Raw genomic sequence first — 16,675 nt, forward strand, 5'->3', positions numbered from 1 at the left:
TTTCCACCATAATTTGCAAATAAATTCATAAAAAATCCTACAATGTGATTTTCTGGATTTTTTTTCCTCATTTTGTCTGTCATAGTTGACGTGTACCTATGATGAAAATTACAGGCCTCTCTCATCTTTTTAAGTGGGAGAACTTGCACAATTGGTGGCTGACTAAATACTTTTTTTCCCCACTGTACATATTACCTCAATTACCTCGACTAACTGGTGCCCCTGCACATTGACTCGGTACCGGCCTCGCTATTGTTATTTTTACTGCTGCTCTTTAATTATTTGTTACTTTTATTTCGTATTATTTTTTTGAATTTTTTTGTGTGATTTTGTTTTTGGTATTCTTTCTTAAAACTGCATTGTTGGTTAAGGGCTTGTATGTAAGCATTTCAATGTATTCGGCGCATGTGACAAATACAATTTGATTTGATTTTATATTAATGCAAGAACAGCTCAAATAAGCAAAGAGAAACAACAGTCCATCATTACTTGAAGTAAAATGATGCTTGCCCTTGCACTATGCCTTTGTCCCGGAAGTCCTGCATCCATACTGTAGCTCCTACGCATAGAGATCTGAGGGCCTTTGCTCAATGTCCAGTATTTCTGTGTTCATATTTCAGAAGAAGATATGGATTCTTTAGACATTCAGAATGGTGAAAGAAATGCATGCCCAGGTTTCAATAAGCAATATGATGATGAGGATATTTGGATTGGCAAAGCGGTTTTATGCGCTTACTGAATGGGAGCTGGTCTCGGGAAGAAATTCCCCTCTGAGTCCTCATTGTCCTAGACCGAGTCAAGACCAAGTAAAAATGAAGAGTTTATTTCCAAAACGCTATACCACCAATTTTTCACATTTGTGTTTTTTCACCAGAAATTATTGCTAATGGGTAGCTGAATGTGTGTGTAAAGATTGTACGTGTGTATTAACCCCCTAGAGTTGATTTACGCACCGGTGCGTCAATCTAAGTTATATAACAAAACAATTCCCATCAAAATCTGTCAGTTTAAGCTAGAGATATGTTTTGTTTGCATTGGATGCGTCTCAATCCACCCCATCCGCCAGTGTCACACTCCCGCTTCTGCTGTGAAAGGTGGCAGAGCTAGAGCAGTGTTTGTCAGACCATGAGACGTCCCGAAAAATCTGTTTTCTCACGAAAACGTCTGTAGCATCCGAACGATTTGACCTACAAACTAATGTGACCACTCTATGGAAAGGGTAGACTCTCACGGGACTTATCTGAAGGTAAACGGTACCGGTTTTAATAAATGAATGGAAGTATGAAAGTAGTTTTCTGTCTACCAAAAAAGGGGTTAAATATGTGTACAAAAAAAATAATATATATATACAGTGAGGGAAAAAAGTATTTGATCCCCTGCACATTTTGTACGTTTGCCCACTGACAAAGAAATGATCAGTCTATAATTTTAATGGTAGGTTTATTTGAACAGTGAGAGACAGAATAACAACAACAAAATCCAGAAAAACCCATGTAAAAAATTTTTAAAATTGATTTGCATTTTAATGAGGGAAATAAGCATTTGACCCCCTCTCAATCAGAAAGATTTCTGGCTCCCAGGTGTCTTTTATACAGGTAACGAGCTGAGATTAGGAGCACACTCATAAAGGGAGTGCTCCTAATCTCAGCTTGTTACCTGTATAAAAGACACCTGTCCACAGAAGCAATCAATCAATCAGATTCCAAACTCTCCACCATGGCCAAGACCAAAGAGCTCTCCAAGGATGTCAGGGACAAGATTGTAGACCTATACAAGGCTGGAATGAGCTATAAGACCATCGCCAAGCAGCTTGGTGAGAAGGTGACAACAGTTGGTGCGATTATTCGCAAATGGAAGAAACACAAAATAACTGTCAATCTCCCTAGGCCTGGGGCTCCATGCAAGATCTCACCTCGTGGAGTTGCAATGATCATGAGAACGGTGAGGAATCAGCCCAGAACTACACGGGAGGATCTTGTCAATGATCTCAAGGCAGCTGGGACCATAGTCACCAAGAAAACAATTGGTAACACACTACGCCGTGAAGGACTGAAATCCTGCAGCGCCCACAAGGTCCCCCTGCTCAACAAAGCACATATACATGCCCGTCTGAAGTTTGCCAATGAACATCTGAGTGATTCAGAGGAGAACTGGGTGAAAGTGTTGTGGTCAGATGAGACCAAAATCGAGGTCTTTGGCATCAACTCAACTCACCGTGTTTGGAGGAGGAGGAATGCTGCCTATGACCCCAAGAACACCATCCCCACCGTCAAACATGGAGGTGGAAACATTATGCTTTGGGGGTGTTTTTCTGCTAAAGGGGACAGGACAACTTCACCGCATCAAAGGGACAATGGACGGGGCCATGTACCGTCAAATCTTGGGTGAGAACCTCCTTCCCTCAGCCAGGGCATTGAAAATGGGTCGTGGATGGGTATTCCAGCATGACAATGACCCAAAACACACGGCCAAGGCAACAAAGGAGTGGCTCAAGAAGAAGCACATTAAGGTCCTGGAGTGGCCTAGCCAGTCTCCGGACCTTAATCCAATAGAACATCTGTGGAGGGAGCTGAAGGTTCGGGTTTGCCAAACTTCAGCCTCGAAACCTTAATGACTTGGAGAAGATCTGCAAAGAGGAGTGGGACAAAATCCCTCCTGAGATGTGTGAAAACCTGGTGGCCAACTACAAGAAACGTCTGACCTCTGTGATTGCCAACAAGGGTTTTGCCACCAAGTACTAAGTCATGTTTTGCAGAGGGGTCAAATACTTATTTCCCTCATTAAAATGCAAATCAATTTATAACATTTTTGACATGCATTTTTCTGGATTTTTTTGTTGTTATTCTGTCTCTCACTGTTCAAATAAACCTACCATTAAAATTATAGTCTGATCATGTCTTTGTCAGTGGGCAAACGTACAAAATCAGCAGGGGATCAAATACTTTTTTCCCTCACTGTATATATATATACAGTACCAGTCAAAACTTTGGACACACCTACTCATTCAAGGGTTTTTCTTTATTTTTACTATTTTCTACATTGTAGAATAATAGTGAAGACATCAAAACTATGAAATAACACATATGGAACCATGTAGTAACCAAAAAAGTGTTAAACAAATCAAAATGTATTTTATATTTGAGATTCTTCAAATAGCCACCCTTTGCCTTGATGACAGCTTTGCACACTCTTGGCATTCTCTCAACCAGCTTCACCTGGAATGCTTTTCCAACAGTCTTGAAGGAGTTCCCACATATGCTGAGCACTTGTTGGCTGCTTTTCCTTCACTTTGCGGTCCGACTCATCCCAAACCATCTCAATTGGGTTGAGGTCGGGGGATTGTGGAGGCCAGGTCATCTGATGCAGCACTCCATCATGGTAAAATAGCCCTTACACAGCCTGGAGTTGTGTTGGGTCATTGTCCTGTTGAAAAACAAAGGATAGTCCCATTAAGCCCAAACCAGATGGGAGTGATCTGGAAATGGTACTCCCTATATATAGCTCCATTCTTGTGTATTTTATTCCTCGTGTTACTATTTTATTTTCATTTTTACACTCTGCATTGTTGGGAAGGGCTCATAAGCAAGCATTTCACGATAAAGTCTACACCAGTTGTATTCGGCGTATGTGACAAATACAATTTGATTTGATTTTAATTACTTTATCTGGCTTCAACACAGTATTTATCAACTCGGTCACATTGCACACCCTTACGGAGGGGGACATGTAACTGCTCCCACAGGAATGATCTAAAATGTGCAAACCCCGCACCATTGGTAAAAATTGGAGACATCTGGAATTCAGGGGAAAAGGAATAGAGCCTGTGACGTGACTTTCACTTTTGGACGTGCGTTTACAGTACCCGGTGAAATATATAGGGGATGATATGCCACGTTTGCTAGCTTGCTCTCTAAAGTTGTTTCCATCTGGAATATTATTAAGGCGACACTCCATCGTAACTCCTCCTCCACATTTACTGGATTGGTTGAACAGTGCAGAAGAGAACATCCGCCAACAGCTTTTTTTTCTGTTCATGACCAGAATCTGGGGCATTTAGTTTAAGGCGTTTCTTTTACTCCTGCTACATTAGGTTAAATCCAGACCAACCGGGCACCGGGCCATGCAAAACGAACTTGCCCATTCCCACCTCAGGTTTGTCACTTCCTGTTTGGAAAGAAGACTACGGCAAAGATGGTGGATAAATGAAGATGTCTTACTCAGGCCGTTTACCATTGGAAAATAATTGTCACAGTTCCGGTCTGCTTAAGGGATGGCTTTCCCATTTAGGCACCAATGCGATAGCAGCTGGGTCTGGTCTGCTTAGGTCATTGACTGTATATGAACCAGAAAAAAATAGCGAGTGGGATGTTTAGTTTCCTCTTCCATCTCTGACTACAGTCAAGTGAGTTCAATGGCCAACCTGGACTCAGGGGTAGACGTAACATAGTAAACTTACATTTTGTCTGATATATTACATTTAAGATGGTATGTATTAATTTGTGGATGTCCAGTGGCAACAAACAATTCTCTTTTAAAAGTTTTAGGCTACACTAAAGTAAGTTTCACCGTATAAAAACTATCCGTTGATAAATATGATATTAATGTGCAGGGACGTACTGTCAAAAGGAATGTGCCTTTATGCCTTTCCCGACCACAAGCAAAAACTGGTTGAATCAACGTGTTTCCACATCATTTACATTTAAGTAATTTAGCAGACGCTCTTATCCAGAGCGACTTACAGTTAGTGAGTGCATACATTTCAACCCAAAAAATAAATGTGATGACATTGAATCAACGTGGGAAACTGATTGGATTTGCAAAAAGTCATCAACGTAAGTATGGAGGACTAAAAGTGCCACAATTAAATAAATAAATACACCATTAAATAATTACTTAAATGTGTCATTAATTAATTCAAATTAGAATTAAATACATAAATGTGTAATTAAATGTATCATTAATTAATTCAAATACCGATTCATTTAATGTAAAATACATATATAATTATTTCACTATTTACATTTACATTTCATGATCCTGCATTGCAGTGATTCATGAATTACTTAAAACTGTCAAACTGACCCATCAAAGTCAGTGGGCGGGGCTAACGCGAATCTAGTCTGATCCATTGCTTTGGTCTGAAGTAGAGTAGGCCAACCTGGATAGAGACAATGGAGGATCTCCGTGAACTTTCCAGGGAGTTGGTTAGAGACATTTTAAACTTAGCAGAGGATGTAGAAGCAGGACCTGCTGACATTATCCGGAATTGATTTGTCTTGGCTTGATGCAGAGGGTAACCAATCAGGCGTTAGGTTCCGCCTACCAACTTTTGATGGGTCAGTTTGACAGTTTTAAGTAATTCAGGAAGCACTCCAACGCAGGACCATGAAATGTAAATGTAAATAGTGAAATTATTATATATGTATTTTACATAAAATGAATCGGTATTTGAATTAATTAATGACACATTTAATAACACATTTATGTATTTAATTCTAATTTTAATTAATTAATGACACATTTAAGTAATTATTTAATGGTGTATTTATTTATTTAATTGTGGCACTTTTAGTCCTCCATACGTAAGGGCATTTCATATTTTTAACCTAAATACAATGACATGGTTCAATATTTTGTTGATTTCACCTTGAATTCACATAAATCAAAACTAGACGTTGAACTAACATCTGTGCCCAGTGGGAGGCTACTACAAAAATGACCATGAAATAAAGTGTGTGGATGCATGGATTATGTGAGCAGAGCTAACAATTGGCATGTAGTCTTAAGTATTACAAACAGGTTATCTGATGTGTGCCGACATGATATTTACAGGGATGAACATAAATTAATGACGTATGTAGGCCTAGATGTGGGTGTATGTGCTTTGACTTAGCATTCTCCACTAGGAGGTAGTCAAAGACAGGAAATCTACTCAGGACCTACAGATTGTATACTACCCTATGGGCCCTGGTCAAAAGTAGTGCCCTATATAGGGAATAGCGTGCCATTTGGGGCACAAACCTGGTCTCCAACACAATTTATGATGAACTTTGACATAACTTTGATCCACACTGCTCCATGGATGTCCGCTCCATGTACTGTATTGGCCTGCACTTGATAACATGCTAATTGGCCTGCATCTGTATCACATTCGTATAGACAAACTAAAGTGAACCTATCCATATGTTTCTGACTGCTTGCATCATATGACAAAACTGTCCATTGTACTGTACCTGACTGCTTGTATGACTGGCTACTCTTTTACTTTCTGCCACACAGCAGGAGTATGTGGATTTATGTCCAAGCGATGTTGAGAATAGGGCTTAAATTAGCTCTCTAACTGCCCTCATACCAAGATAGCATCCCCAGTGGGAATGAAGCAGTATGAAAACAGATCTAACCCACTCCTCGACCCGAAACAGCACCCCTTTGGGTCTTTGGCTGTCTCGGTCCCAGAATACTCACAGGAATGTTACCCCAAATAGAGGTCAGTGGGACTATCAAGGGACTGAGCTCTTGATCCAGCTTTCTTGTGATTGGTGCCAAGGGACAAGGGTTAGAGTGTGAGGAAGTTAGAAACATGAGCTTGAAAGAAGAGGTTTTATATGATGTGTATCAGTGTTTGTTAAGGTTGTTTGTTAGCATCTTGGTAGAGACCATTGTTTTGCTCTCTTATTTCCCCAATTAGTCCACCGACTTATTGCTAAGCTGCGTCTTGCACTTACTGTATAGTGATGTCCTCTTGTAGCCTTGCTCTAGTCATGTGACCATTACATCACCTACCAAATGCATGAGAACTCAGTGATAAGGTAGAATGACAACTATCTAACAAGCTGTATTTCTCACTCATGCGGTTGTCTGGGGTTACAGAGAGAGCAGAGTTTGCCTTACTAATGTGAGTTAGCAGGACCTGACTATACACAGTCACTTTGAGGACCAAGAGATATAAGCAGAGGAAACATATGTGGAAGTCATGATTACCAAGAAGACAACTGTGTAGAGCTCTATGAGGTTTCCTGATACAGTGTTTTAGTCCAAGTTTCAACTTCATAGTACATAAATACATCAATAAACATAGCATAGTACTAGCAGTGTTTGGGTAAATTCCAATTTAATTTGAAATTCCAATTCTATTCTTGAACGCACTCATGAAGTGGATAAGTTACATTTAATTACATTTTCAACAATCTTCAAGCTATGGAATTGAAATTGAATTGGAATTAGACTGTTTGGACTAGAATTGAAATTGTAAAAACATTTAATCTTTGGAATTGATTTGGAATTCCATATTTGTACATTTCCCATGAATTAAATTAATGCACTTAGTATCAAATATTGACTGCAGGATTTGTTTTAAATCCTTTCAACATATATACATACATATATATATATATATATATATTTCCAGTGTAGCTAGGCTGTCTGAACACTGACAGGATCAGCCTGAAAGCCTGAGGGAATTGAGTTTGAATTTCAGGAATTGACAGTGATAATATTGAATCTGGAAATTAATTATTGGAATTCCCTCAACATTTGAATTGAGACTGACCTGGAATTTGAATTAAATGAACTTCCAGGGAGAAGGAATTGAATTAGAATTGAATTTGTGGAATTAAAAAAAATCAAACCTAAGTACTAGTACTTTTTGGACATTAACCTCAAAAGAAGAAAAGTATAATTCAAGACACCTCAGAATTAATTTTCTTTTTCACAAAGGTTTATTGACTTACAGAAGTGTTGACAGTTTGGTGTTGGTCTTGTTTGTGTACATGAAACAGTGCTTCAATCCTTTCCATGATTTTGGTAAATTAGAATAGAAAAAAACAGCCATTGCTCAAAGTATTGCTATGGTCTAAGTCTAACAGCTCAAGTGTAAACTAGAGACTCAGTTGTTGCATCTCAAATGACACCCTATTCCCTTAGTGCACTACTTTTCACTAGAGCCCTATAAAAAAGTAGAGCACTATAACATGGGGGGGAGGGGGGGGGGGGGGGGGGGGTCATTTGAGGCTTGCCCTGTGTATGTGGTCAAACATAAACATTCAGTAAAGCTGGTTTCATCTCCTCTAAACAGTGTCTATCCTACCTAGCAACAACCCTACCAGATCAGATCAGCAAGTCCCCTAACATGTCAAAAAGGCACTTTTAAAGCTGTTTTTGTGTCTGTTTTTGTTGTTTTACTCACATAAACAACAGAAATATCCCATTTTGCTTTCGCCTTGTCCCCCGACAGTGTATTCTTCCCCAGTACGCTGCTAACTATTTTCTCTTCTCAATAGAGACATGCTATGTGATGTTCACTCCAAGTCATCATGGTTCTGGGTGGACTCATTGATCACCTGATGGAGGAGAGGAAGGGAGGTTATAGTCAGTATGGCAACACTTTACTTGCAGCTTACAGGTATAATGCATGTGCCTTTATGATGTCTTCGTATCAGGCTTCAGTGGACTTGTGTCGCTACCATGAAAGTCAAATTGACAGACTTCACAAACTCTGACTTCACTAATGTTATGGATTCTTAATTCTATAGACTTAAATGAAGTCTAGTACTTACATGACCATCTCTAGTTTCAATGGTCTTGATCACAACCTTCTTTGACAGGTTCTCAATCATTGGTCTAGCCTCCAGCATGGATTCTGCAATAAGACAAAATATTGAATAGAGTGCAACCGGGATACAATGATATTAAATGTTCCACTCACAATACAACAACATATGATTAACCGTCCTAATCAAATCAGTAACTGAATTGTTACATACTGTTGTATACAACCTTTATGTCGCCATATAAAATCAGTATAAGCGGTTACATTCCATTACATGATTTCTCTTTGAGAAGGACTTTCAGAGTCCCAACTATCAATAATTATAAGGCTCAGCTGCATCACTCCGAGGTTATATGAGGATAATTCTGCTGGTTCTCTGGTGAAGTTGTCAAGCTAGTGTTCAGGATATCCTCATGAGTAATGCGTTTCCACAGGAGGTAGTGCTCTGTTTTATAGCTTTATCAAAATGGAACCTACCTCTCAGGTTAAATGATGAGAAGTTGGGCATGGGAGTGGTGATTCTAAGAGTGAGAAAGAGAGGGGGGGAGGAGAGAAGGAAAAGCGCATTAGACACAGCTAGACGTCTGAGGTTTTGAGTAACTGGCATGCAAACCACAGATACACTAATCTTCCTTACAGGCCCATTTAATACGCTTATCTACAGTCCAGAGGAGAACACAAGATAAAACCTGTTTGTTTCAGTATTGACTCATCAGTCTCTTGTATAAACTACCATAAACATCAAAAGACACTTATAGTACACAAACATATATATATATATATATATATACACACACACACACACTCCCCCTCATGTGCACCCGCTCTCATTAACTCTACTTCCTCTCCTCTCTCTTTCCAATTCCTCTCTGTTTATATCACGTGCTCCCTTCTCCCTCCAGCAGCTTGTGGTAGGTATCTATCTCCATGTCCATCACCATCATGACCTCACCTGCTCTCCTCTCCCTCCAGCAGCTTCCTGTAGGTGGCGATCTCTATGTCCAGGGCCATCTTGACGTTGAGCAGGTCCTGGTACTCTCTGAGGTGACGGGCCATCTCATCCTTCATGTTCCTGATGTCGTCCTCCAGGCGAGCGATGGTGTCCTGGAAGTTATTAGCCTCGCAGCCAAAGCTCTCCTCCAGCTCCCTCATCTGACGCTCCAGGGACTCATTCTACACATCATAGGTTGATAAGAAGAGATGACTCATTGTTTCAGGTTAAATTATGCTCTCATATAGGTTGCCCTGAGATGTGGCTGTAGGAGTCTAAGCAAATATATAGAAGAGACTGGGAGGGACTTGCTCTACCAAGAGCAAGAAGACACAGGTCATTGTCTGGGGTAAAGGGATGCTACACAGTAGTACATTTAGAAATTCTCTGCAAAGACACTTCCAGAAATTCTGTTAACATTGTATTTGCATCTGGGTTGTTAAATCAAGTCTTGGGAGGACACCAGAATGCACTCAGTCAGCTGAGGTTGTTTTGCTAGTCTATTTTTGGTGTTCAACCACTAATTTCATTAAAGTTGCATTTCATCTGACTCAGCACAGGAGATGTTCTGCCGGTACTTTTCACTCTAGTAGTACACTATATTTCCTCTGTAGTGAGACGTAGGGTTTGCTGGAGACTCACTATCGAGGCCCTTTGCTCCACTAGGAGCTGAAAGGAATAAGTCAAGAAAGGAAGTGAACAGGGATAGTGGTTGCACAGGAGGTACTTACAGTTCCTTTGAGAGAGTCCACCTCACAGGTTAGGGCCTGTACCTGACGCCTGTACTCGTTAGCCTCCTGCTTGGCCTGGCGGATGGCATCGGTGTTACGGGTCGCAGCCTCCGACAGGTCAGCAAACTGAGAGGGGGGAGGGAGAGATATAAAGAAAGATATATGGGTGGGGCAGAGAGAGGGCAGAGGCCTTGTTAGTTATCATTAAAGAGATTAAAAGGCTTTTTAATTAGCCTTAATTGATGTGGGGGAGTCTGAGAGGCAAAGGGATAGACAGAAGGTGAGTGAGCAAGAGAGAGAGGGACTTGCATGAGAAAACTCTGCTCTACTCCTGAACCCTGAGATTAAAAGCTGAACGCTCAGCCTTTCTTTTCTCACCCTGGCTGTAAGCCCAGACGTTTAGCCTTTCTTAACTCGACACACAGGCAATTTGTATCTCTCGCTCTCTGCAAACACTTTTACAGCATTAGAGAAACCACTTTGTATGACTTTTTATCCAATATCCATTGTCCTCAAATGTCTCCATTTAGTTTTCCATCGAGAAGATCAATTTATTTTGAGCAAGGCACTCTGCGGTCACTCACAGACCATTGTCATTGACTCTGAGCGGTCAGCTGTCTACTCAATCCACTGAGCCCTACAGCACCATCTGGCCTGTTAGGAGACTGAAAAGCTAATCCTATAGGGAATAGCCCTGCTGGACACGTCTACTCGGTCATCCCTAGAGAGAGATCACTGCTAGAACCGCACACTAGAACTGCTATTGTGCTTTGTCATGGTAGGACAGCTTTGTCTTCGTAGAACAGTGAACTAATGGGCAATTGCAATCGATCTTCAAAGATTGAAAACCCTGATGGTGTTAGGCTCCATAGCAAGATACTAACCTACTACATCCTCTCAAAGTATCAACTTTCATTGTGATTTGTGACAGACAGGGCCAAAGAGACAAAGCCAGTGTGAAGGATTGAACGACAAGTAGAGGACAGACAGTGTGAGGGGGACACAGATGCATCCCAAATAGCACCCCATTCCCTATATAGTGCACTACTTTTGACCAAAGCCATTTGGGCTGCAGCCATTGTGTGAGTGAGGGGTACGGACCTTTGACTTGTACCAGTCTTCAGACTCCTGGAGGTTCCTGCTGGCCAGGGTCTCGTACTGCACACGCACGTCCCTCAGGGCAGCCGTCAGATCAGGCTTGGCCACGTCCATATCGATCTGAACATGCTGATCCTGGATCTGTGCCTGCAGCTCAGCAACCTCCTACAGAGTAGATAGAGGAGAGAGGGACGGTTACAGCACTGATCTTAGATCTGCAGATCAGAAGGTTACCTCACTGGCTAACGTCCAATAATGTACCGTGGTCACACAGGTGTGTTTGTTACAGTATACTCATGTAGTTGGGTAACTTGAGATATGTTGGTTTACATATTCAGCCATCCCTTCAAATGTGATTTCTCACAAACCATTTTTTAAAAATGGTTTGCTGTTGAACTTCCTGTGTGGGGTAATCCTCCTTGATCTGTGTCGTCGCTCCACCTGCCATGCATTTATCCTCTAGACAGTAATTCCCAGACTTCCGATCCGCTGAGTGTGTGTAATCAACATGGCAATGACCCTGCTGGACAGGCCAATACCGTGATCCTCTCAGGACTTGGTGACGGAGGTGGTGGCTGGACACGGACTGTCCGAACTTGGCACAGGTGGGGGTGTAAGGTTAGATGGACAGACTTAAGTGACAACACCACCGTCAGCTGTATGTCTGTTGGGACGGGTGGGGGGTGTCAGGTGAGACACTTACCTCGTCATGCAGCTTCCTGAGGAAGATGATCTCCTCCTGAAGAGACTCCACCTTCCTCTCCAGGTCCAGACGAGCTAGGGAGGCATTGTCCACATCCTACATCACAGGAAACATTCAGAACAACGTTTTACATCAATCACATTCTATGTTCCCGTACAGTGGCATTGCAGTAAATAGTGGTCCACATCCTCAATACTGAACCACAATGGCATAAATGGTCCTCTGTAGCTCAGTAGGTAGAGCATGGCACTTGCAATGCCAGGATAGTGGGTTCGAACCTGGGACCACCTGTACATAAAATGTTTGGATAAGAGTCTTCTAAATGGCATACGAAGAGTTTCATGCCAAAACGCTATATATTTTCACAAATGTTGGTAAATTAGCTTTTATCCTTTAAAGAAATAGTGAAAAAACAATCTAATCATGGGATGGGGTTGTTCAATGACAGGCATATATTTGTTTGAAATCTATCACTTGATGGTTTCATGTCATTTCAAAATGCTATATCCGCCTCACTCAGAGACATAGGTTTTACAGTCAAATGTAACAATAAAGAAATGTACAAATTATACATTTGACAAATTTTTACAAATGTTTTTTAAATTTATTATTCAATAAAGTCAGTCATTTAGCAGGTGGTCTTCTCCAAAGGGACTTACAGTAAGTTAAGTTATCTTAAGATAGCTAGGTGCGACAACCACAGAGTCAAATTTTTCATACACATCTCAAATCTATTACAAATCTGAGAACAGTAATAATTTACACACAGGAAGGTACCCATAAGCAATCATTTCTGATGAAAAAACACAAATGTGTAAAATTGGTAGCTATAGCATTTTGGAAATAAAAACGTAATATCTCATAAAATACTTTAACCCATTTTCCAAATCCAGAGACATGGTCTCCTTACTAGGTCTCAGGTAACTTCTGTATAATGCATTGTATTTGACCCATATATTTTTCACATCCTGATGGCCTGTCAGTGCTGATCATCTTGATCCAAACTCCTAGCTTCCTGTATTGTCACAGCAACACCATGACATTAAATCCCACAGAGAAGCAGTCGTTTACTGTATTTAAAAGCCCTAATGAAGAATACGTGAACAAGCAGCACAGTGTGGTGTAGTTACTGGGGGAAAATAATCAGTCAGGAATCAGATATAAAATCAGCCTCATGTCAATAAAGCTACATTTTAAAGTATTTCCAGCATAAGAGCTTTGCTGCTGGACACACATACAGATTGCTGGCCTCTGGTCTCAGCTCTGTCTCCGTCTGGCCCGGATCTGGAGAGCCCTTGGTGCCAGCGCCAGATGTACTTGAACAAACACGGTCTCCATTTGTCTGCTGCCTGCCGGCCGACCAGTGCCCTGAGGTCAGTCAGAGCCGCTCACCCACCCCCGCCACTGGTACCGCCCACCCAGACAACAGCTTGCTTTGTCATTTAACCCACAACCCCCCTCTCCATCTCCTCATCAACAGAACAGAAACAATGGCATTGGAGAATCAGCTTTCCTGCCATCATTTCCCCAACTGGGACAAAGCTGTCCATTGAGCTCTGTGTTTAGGACCCAGACACAGTGACTGGCCCGGACCAGACCGGGCCTGGATGGAGGAGAGCTGCTGTGGACATTCCTCTGTTCGGGTCGGACAGTTGTTTCAACAGCTGGGCTCTTGTCACATTATATTTGACAACCTCACCCCACTACGTGTTCCACTGGTAATTCCCCAAGGGGAGAACAAAAGTGATAAAAAAAAGCAATGTAGGCTAGAAAGTGGCATCTTGATGAGGATAAGGTGTATCCCTATTCTTAGAATGATGTATTAGGTTGCGTATACATTATCAGGGAGCTCTACTTGATTTAATGTTCTCTCCGAAACAAAAGTTATATTGCTCATTTGAATGAGACTGCATTCTGAATGGGGAGCCCACTGTGAGGTGTACGAGAAGATCAATAACCACCAAGGTCCGCAGTAACAAAGCCTTCAAAACAGCTCCTTACTGTAATGCCACCAAATGAATGAAAACCAATGGCGATTTGACCTAAATCCCCAAAATACCTTCTCTAAAATGTCTAGAGTAACACTTGAGTAGCCAGCATCAGTGGAAAGGCAGTCATTCTAATGTAAACTGCACACGTTGCGCTCCATGAATGAACAGCAAAAAACACTTCATTTTACTTTATATTTTAACAGGGCATGCCACTGAGACCAACGTCTCTTTTGCGAGGGTGCCCTGCATCTTACAATTACATATAGGATATACACAAGAAGAAAAAAATACTAAAAAGAATACTAAAAAAATAAAAACACACTCGTGTCAAGACTTTGGTCAAATGGAGTTGGTTGCAACACGCCCAACATGGCTGGCTGTTTGACTAGAGATTGACACGAGGTGAAACATCTCTACATGGGACCTACGCAACTTCACCAGGCATGATGTTGATCTTCACATTTCAAAAGACATGCTTTAGTAGGAAAAAACAATCACAAGTATTCAGTATGAAATGAACAGGACTATGTCGTTTACTGTTGATAAATAATTCATAAAAATAGATTGCATAACACAAATAGAATGTTTGTTGTGTTTGCACTTCTTTTAGATGAAGGATGAATAGAATGAAGGAATAATTATGTGAATACCTGTCTGAAGCTCTGCAGGTTGTGCTCCGCTTCCTCTTTCTGGATCATCTCATCCTGGAGCCTGAAAATAGCATTGGAGAGTATTACATAATTCATTTCAAGTGCCACACCCACATTTGGTGAGGAAGTCCTGGAGTAGGGAAGGCTATAGTGCTACTCCTGAGTCCTGACTAATATCACCATAACATCTTGAGTCTTATCTGAGGTTACTTTTACCAATAACTTATACTATTTGAAATCTGCTACAACATTATTATTAGCCATATATGTGCAAGAAAAGGATAATCGTTCCCCTTTCTTTAAAAACAGCCCAAATATTCCAATGGAAAGCTGCCATTGGAAGAATGAGCTCATTTTCAAGTATTTCGTGATTGCATAATATGTTCAGTGCAAAACGTCAACTCCATCCAGGCTTTGAACAAAACAGCTAAATCTTTGACAGGGAAGAGCGCTTAATTGCCCTTAATCTGCATGCAGTTCTGGGGCTGTGGGCTAATGGCTTTACAAAGAACTAAAGCATGCATGGACCGTTGCCAATACATTTTTTTGGGAATGAATGAATTTATTCCAACAAAGGTCTTGTGGAACAAAAAGTGAAAAGGGACGTGTAGTCTCTCTTGGCAGTTTTACGCATTAATTGTTCATATAGTGCTTCTGAGATGGGGGGGTGGGGGGAATTTAGAAAATAAAGTACATTCGTTGCCTACTTTTCTCTGAGCCTCTCGATGTCCTCTCCTAGGTTGTCCCGGTCCACTTCGACATGGGCTTTCTCATTGGTGAGCTGGTCCACCTGCCTCCGCAGATCCCTCATCTCATCCTCGTACAGATCCCCGATGCGGGACGCGCCTTTGCCCTTTAGCTGCTCCAGCTCCGCTAACAGGATCTTGTTTTGCTGCTCTAGAAAGCGCACTTTGTCGATGTAGCTAGCGAACCTGTCGTTGAGGTGCTGCATCTCCGCCTTCTCGTTGGTCCGGTTGGCTTTGAACTCCGAGTTGATGGCATCGGACAGAGCGAAGTCCACCATGTCGGACGAGAGCCGGGGCATAGGGGCGCTGCTGCGGAGTCGGACATTCTTGAAGGCATAGATGCTCGGCGGAGCGGAGGAGACGCTGTAGGACATCCGAGAGGAGCGCACCGGGCTCGAGTACTGGCGGCTAGACAAGGTAGACCGAGCCATCCCGACACCGGGGCGTCCTTCGCCGCCGAACATCCTCTTGTACGAGGATGAAGTGGTGGTTTGCCTGTTGGTTGTCCGGTTCATATTGTAATCCTTTGGTCCCTAAGGTTTCTTCTTTCTTCAAAAACCGGTGTAAATGCTTTCTCTCAAACTGGACTTCCACTTCAGTGTGTGTGATGAACCCTGAACAGTACTGCCCCAGCGAGAACTCTGCAGTAGACCAATGTCGGATTTTATAGTCCACTCCCTTTATGCAAATCACATGGGGGTGTGATTGACGAAGCCCGGAGCCTGTGAAAACACTGGTATGCGCGTTCAGGGCATTGGGCCATCTTCTATTGTGCCGCAGACCCTTTTGTTCGTAAGTTGTTTTTTCCCAGTTGCCATTTGGCAAAAGCCAGAACACATCCACAGAGACACAAAAAGTGTTTACTGATGGCCCTTACATACTGTTTTAAATATAGCCCATAGTAGACTTCGCATGTAAGGCGTGCGGTCGTGACATCTGTTTATTTGTATCTTCTGTTACAACATTTCTTTCAAAAACGGATATTGGTCACATCCTTAATTTATTCATTACAGGGCCCATAATAAACATGATATTTGCATGTGATTGCCAAAAATACAGAATTATGCATGACGTGCAGCCTAAATAAATAATTTATGCAACTATGCTACTGGCTTTTCTTCTACATTTTATATGTATCATTAGGCTACCCACCAACATGTGTCCAACATGAGAGTCAAGGTTGATAAAGAACTGAATGGCACTCATTATTCAGATCA

At 41.6% G+C, this 16,675-nt stretch overlaps 1 protein-coding gene across 1 annotated transcript; it reads right to left on the bottom strand.

Annotated features, from left to right (window-relative positions):
• Window positions 1–7,709: 7,709 nt before the first annotated feature.
• On the bottom strand, window positions 7,710–16,095 carry vim (vimentin). The gene is made up of 9 exons (XM_084151807.1): window positions 15,420–16,095; window positions 14,713–14,773; window positions 12,072–12,167; window positions 11,372–11,533; window positions 10,271–10,396; window positions 9,501–9,721; window positions 9,026–9,069; window positions 8,556–8,638; window positions 7,710–8,339 (listed from the first exon to the last, which is right to left on the bottom strand). The coding sequence occupies exons 1-9, from the start codon at window positions 15,971–15,973 to the stop codon at window positions 8,298–8,300; spliced, it is 1,389 nt and encodes a 462-aa protein (XP_084007933.1). The 5' UTR covers window positions 15,974–16,095; the 3' UTR covers window positions 7,710–8,297.
• Between the last annotated feature and the right edge of the window lie 580 nt (window positions 16,096–16,675).

Source organism: Coregonus lavaretus, assembly GCF_964263955.1.
Source record: "Coregonus lavaretus genome assembly, chromosome: 34".
NCBI lineage: Eukaryota > Metazoa > Chordata > Actinopteri > Salmoniformes > Salmonidae > Coregonus > Coregonus lavaretus.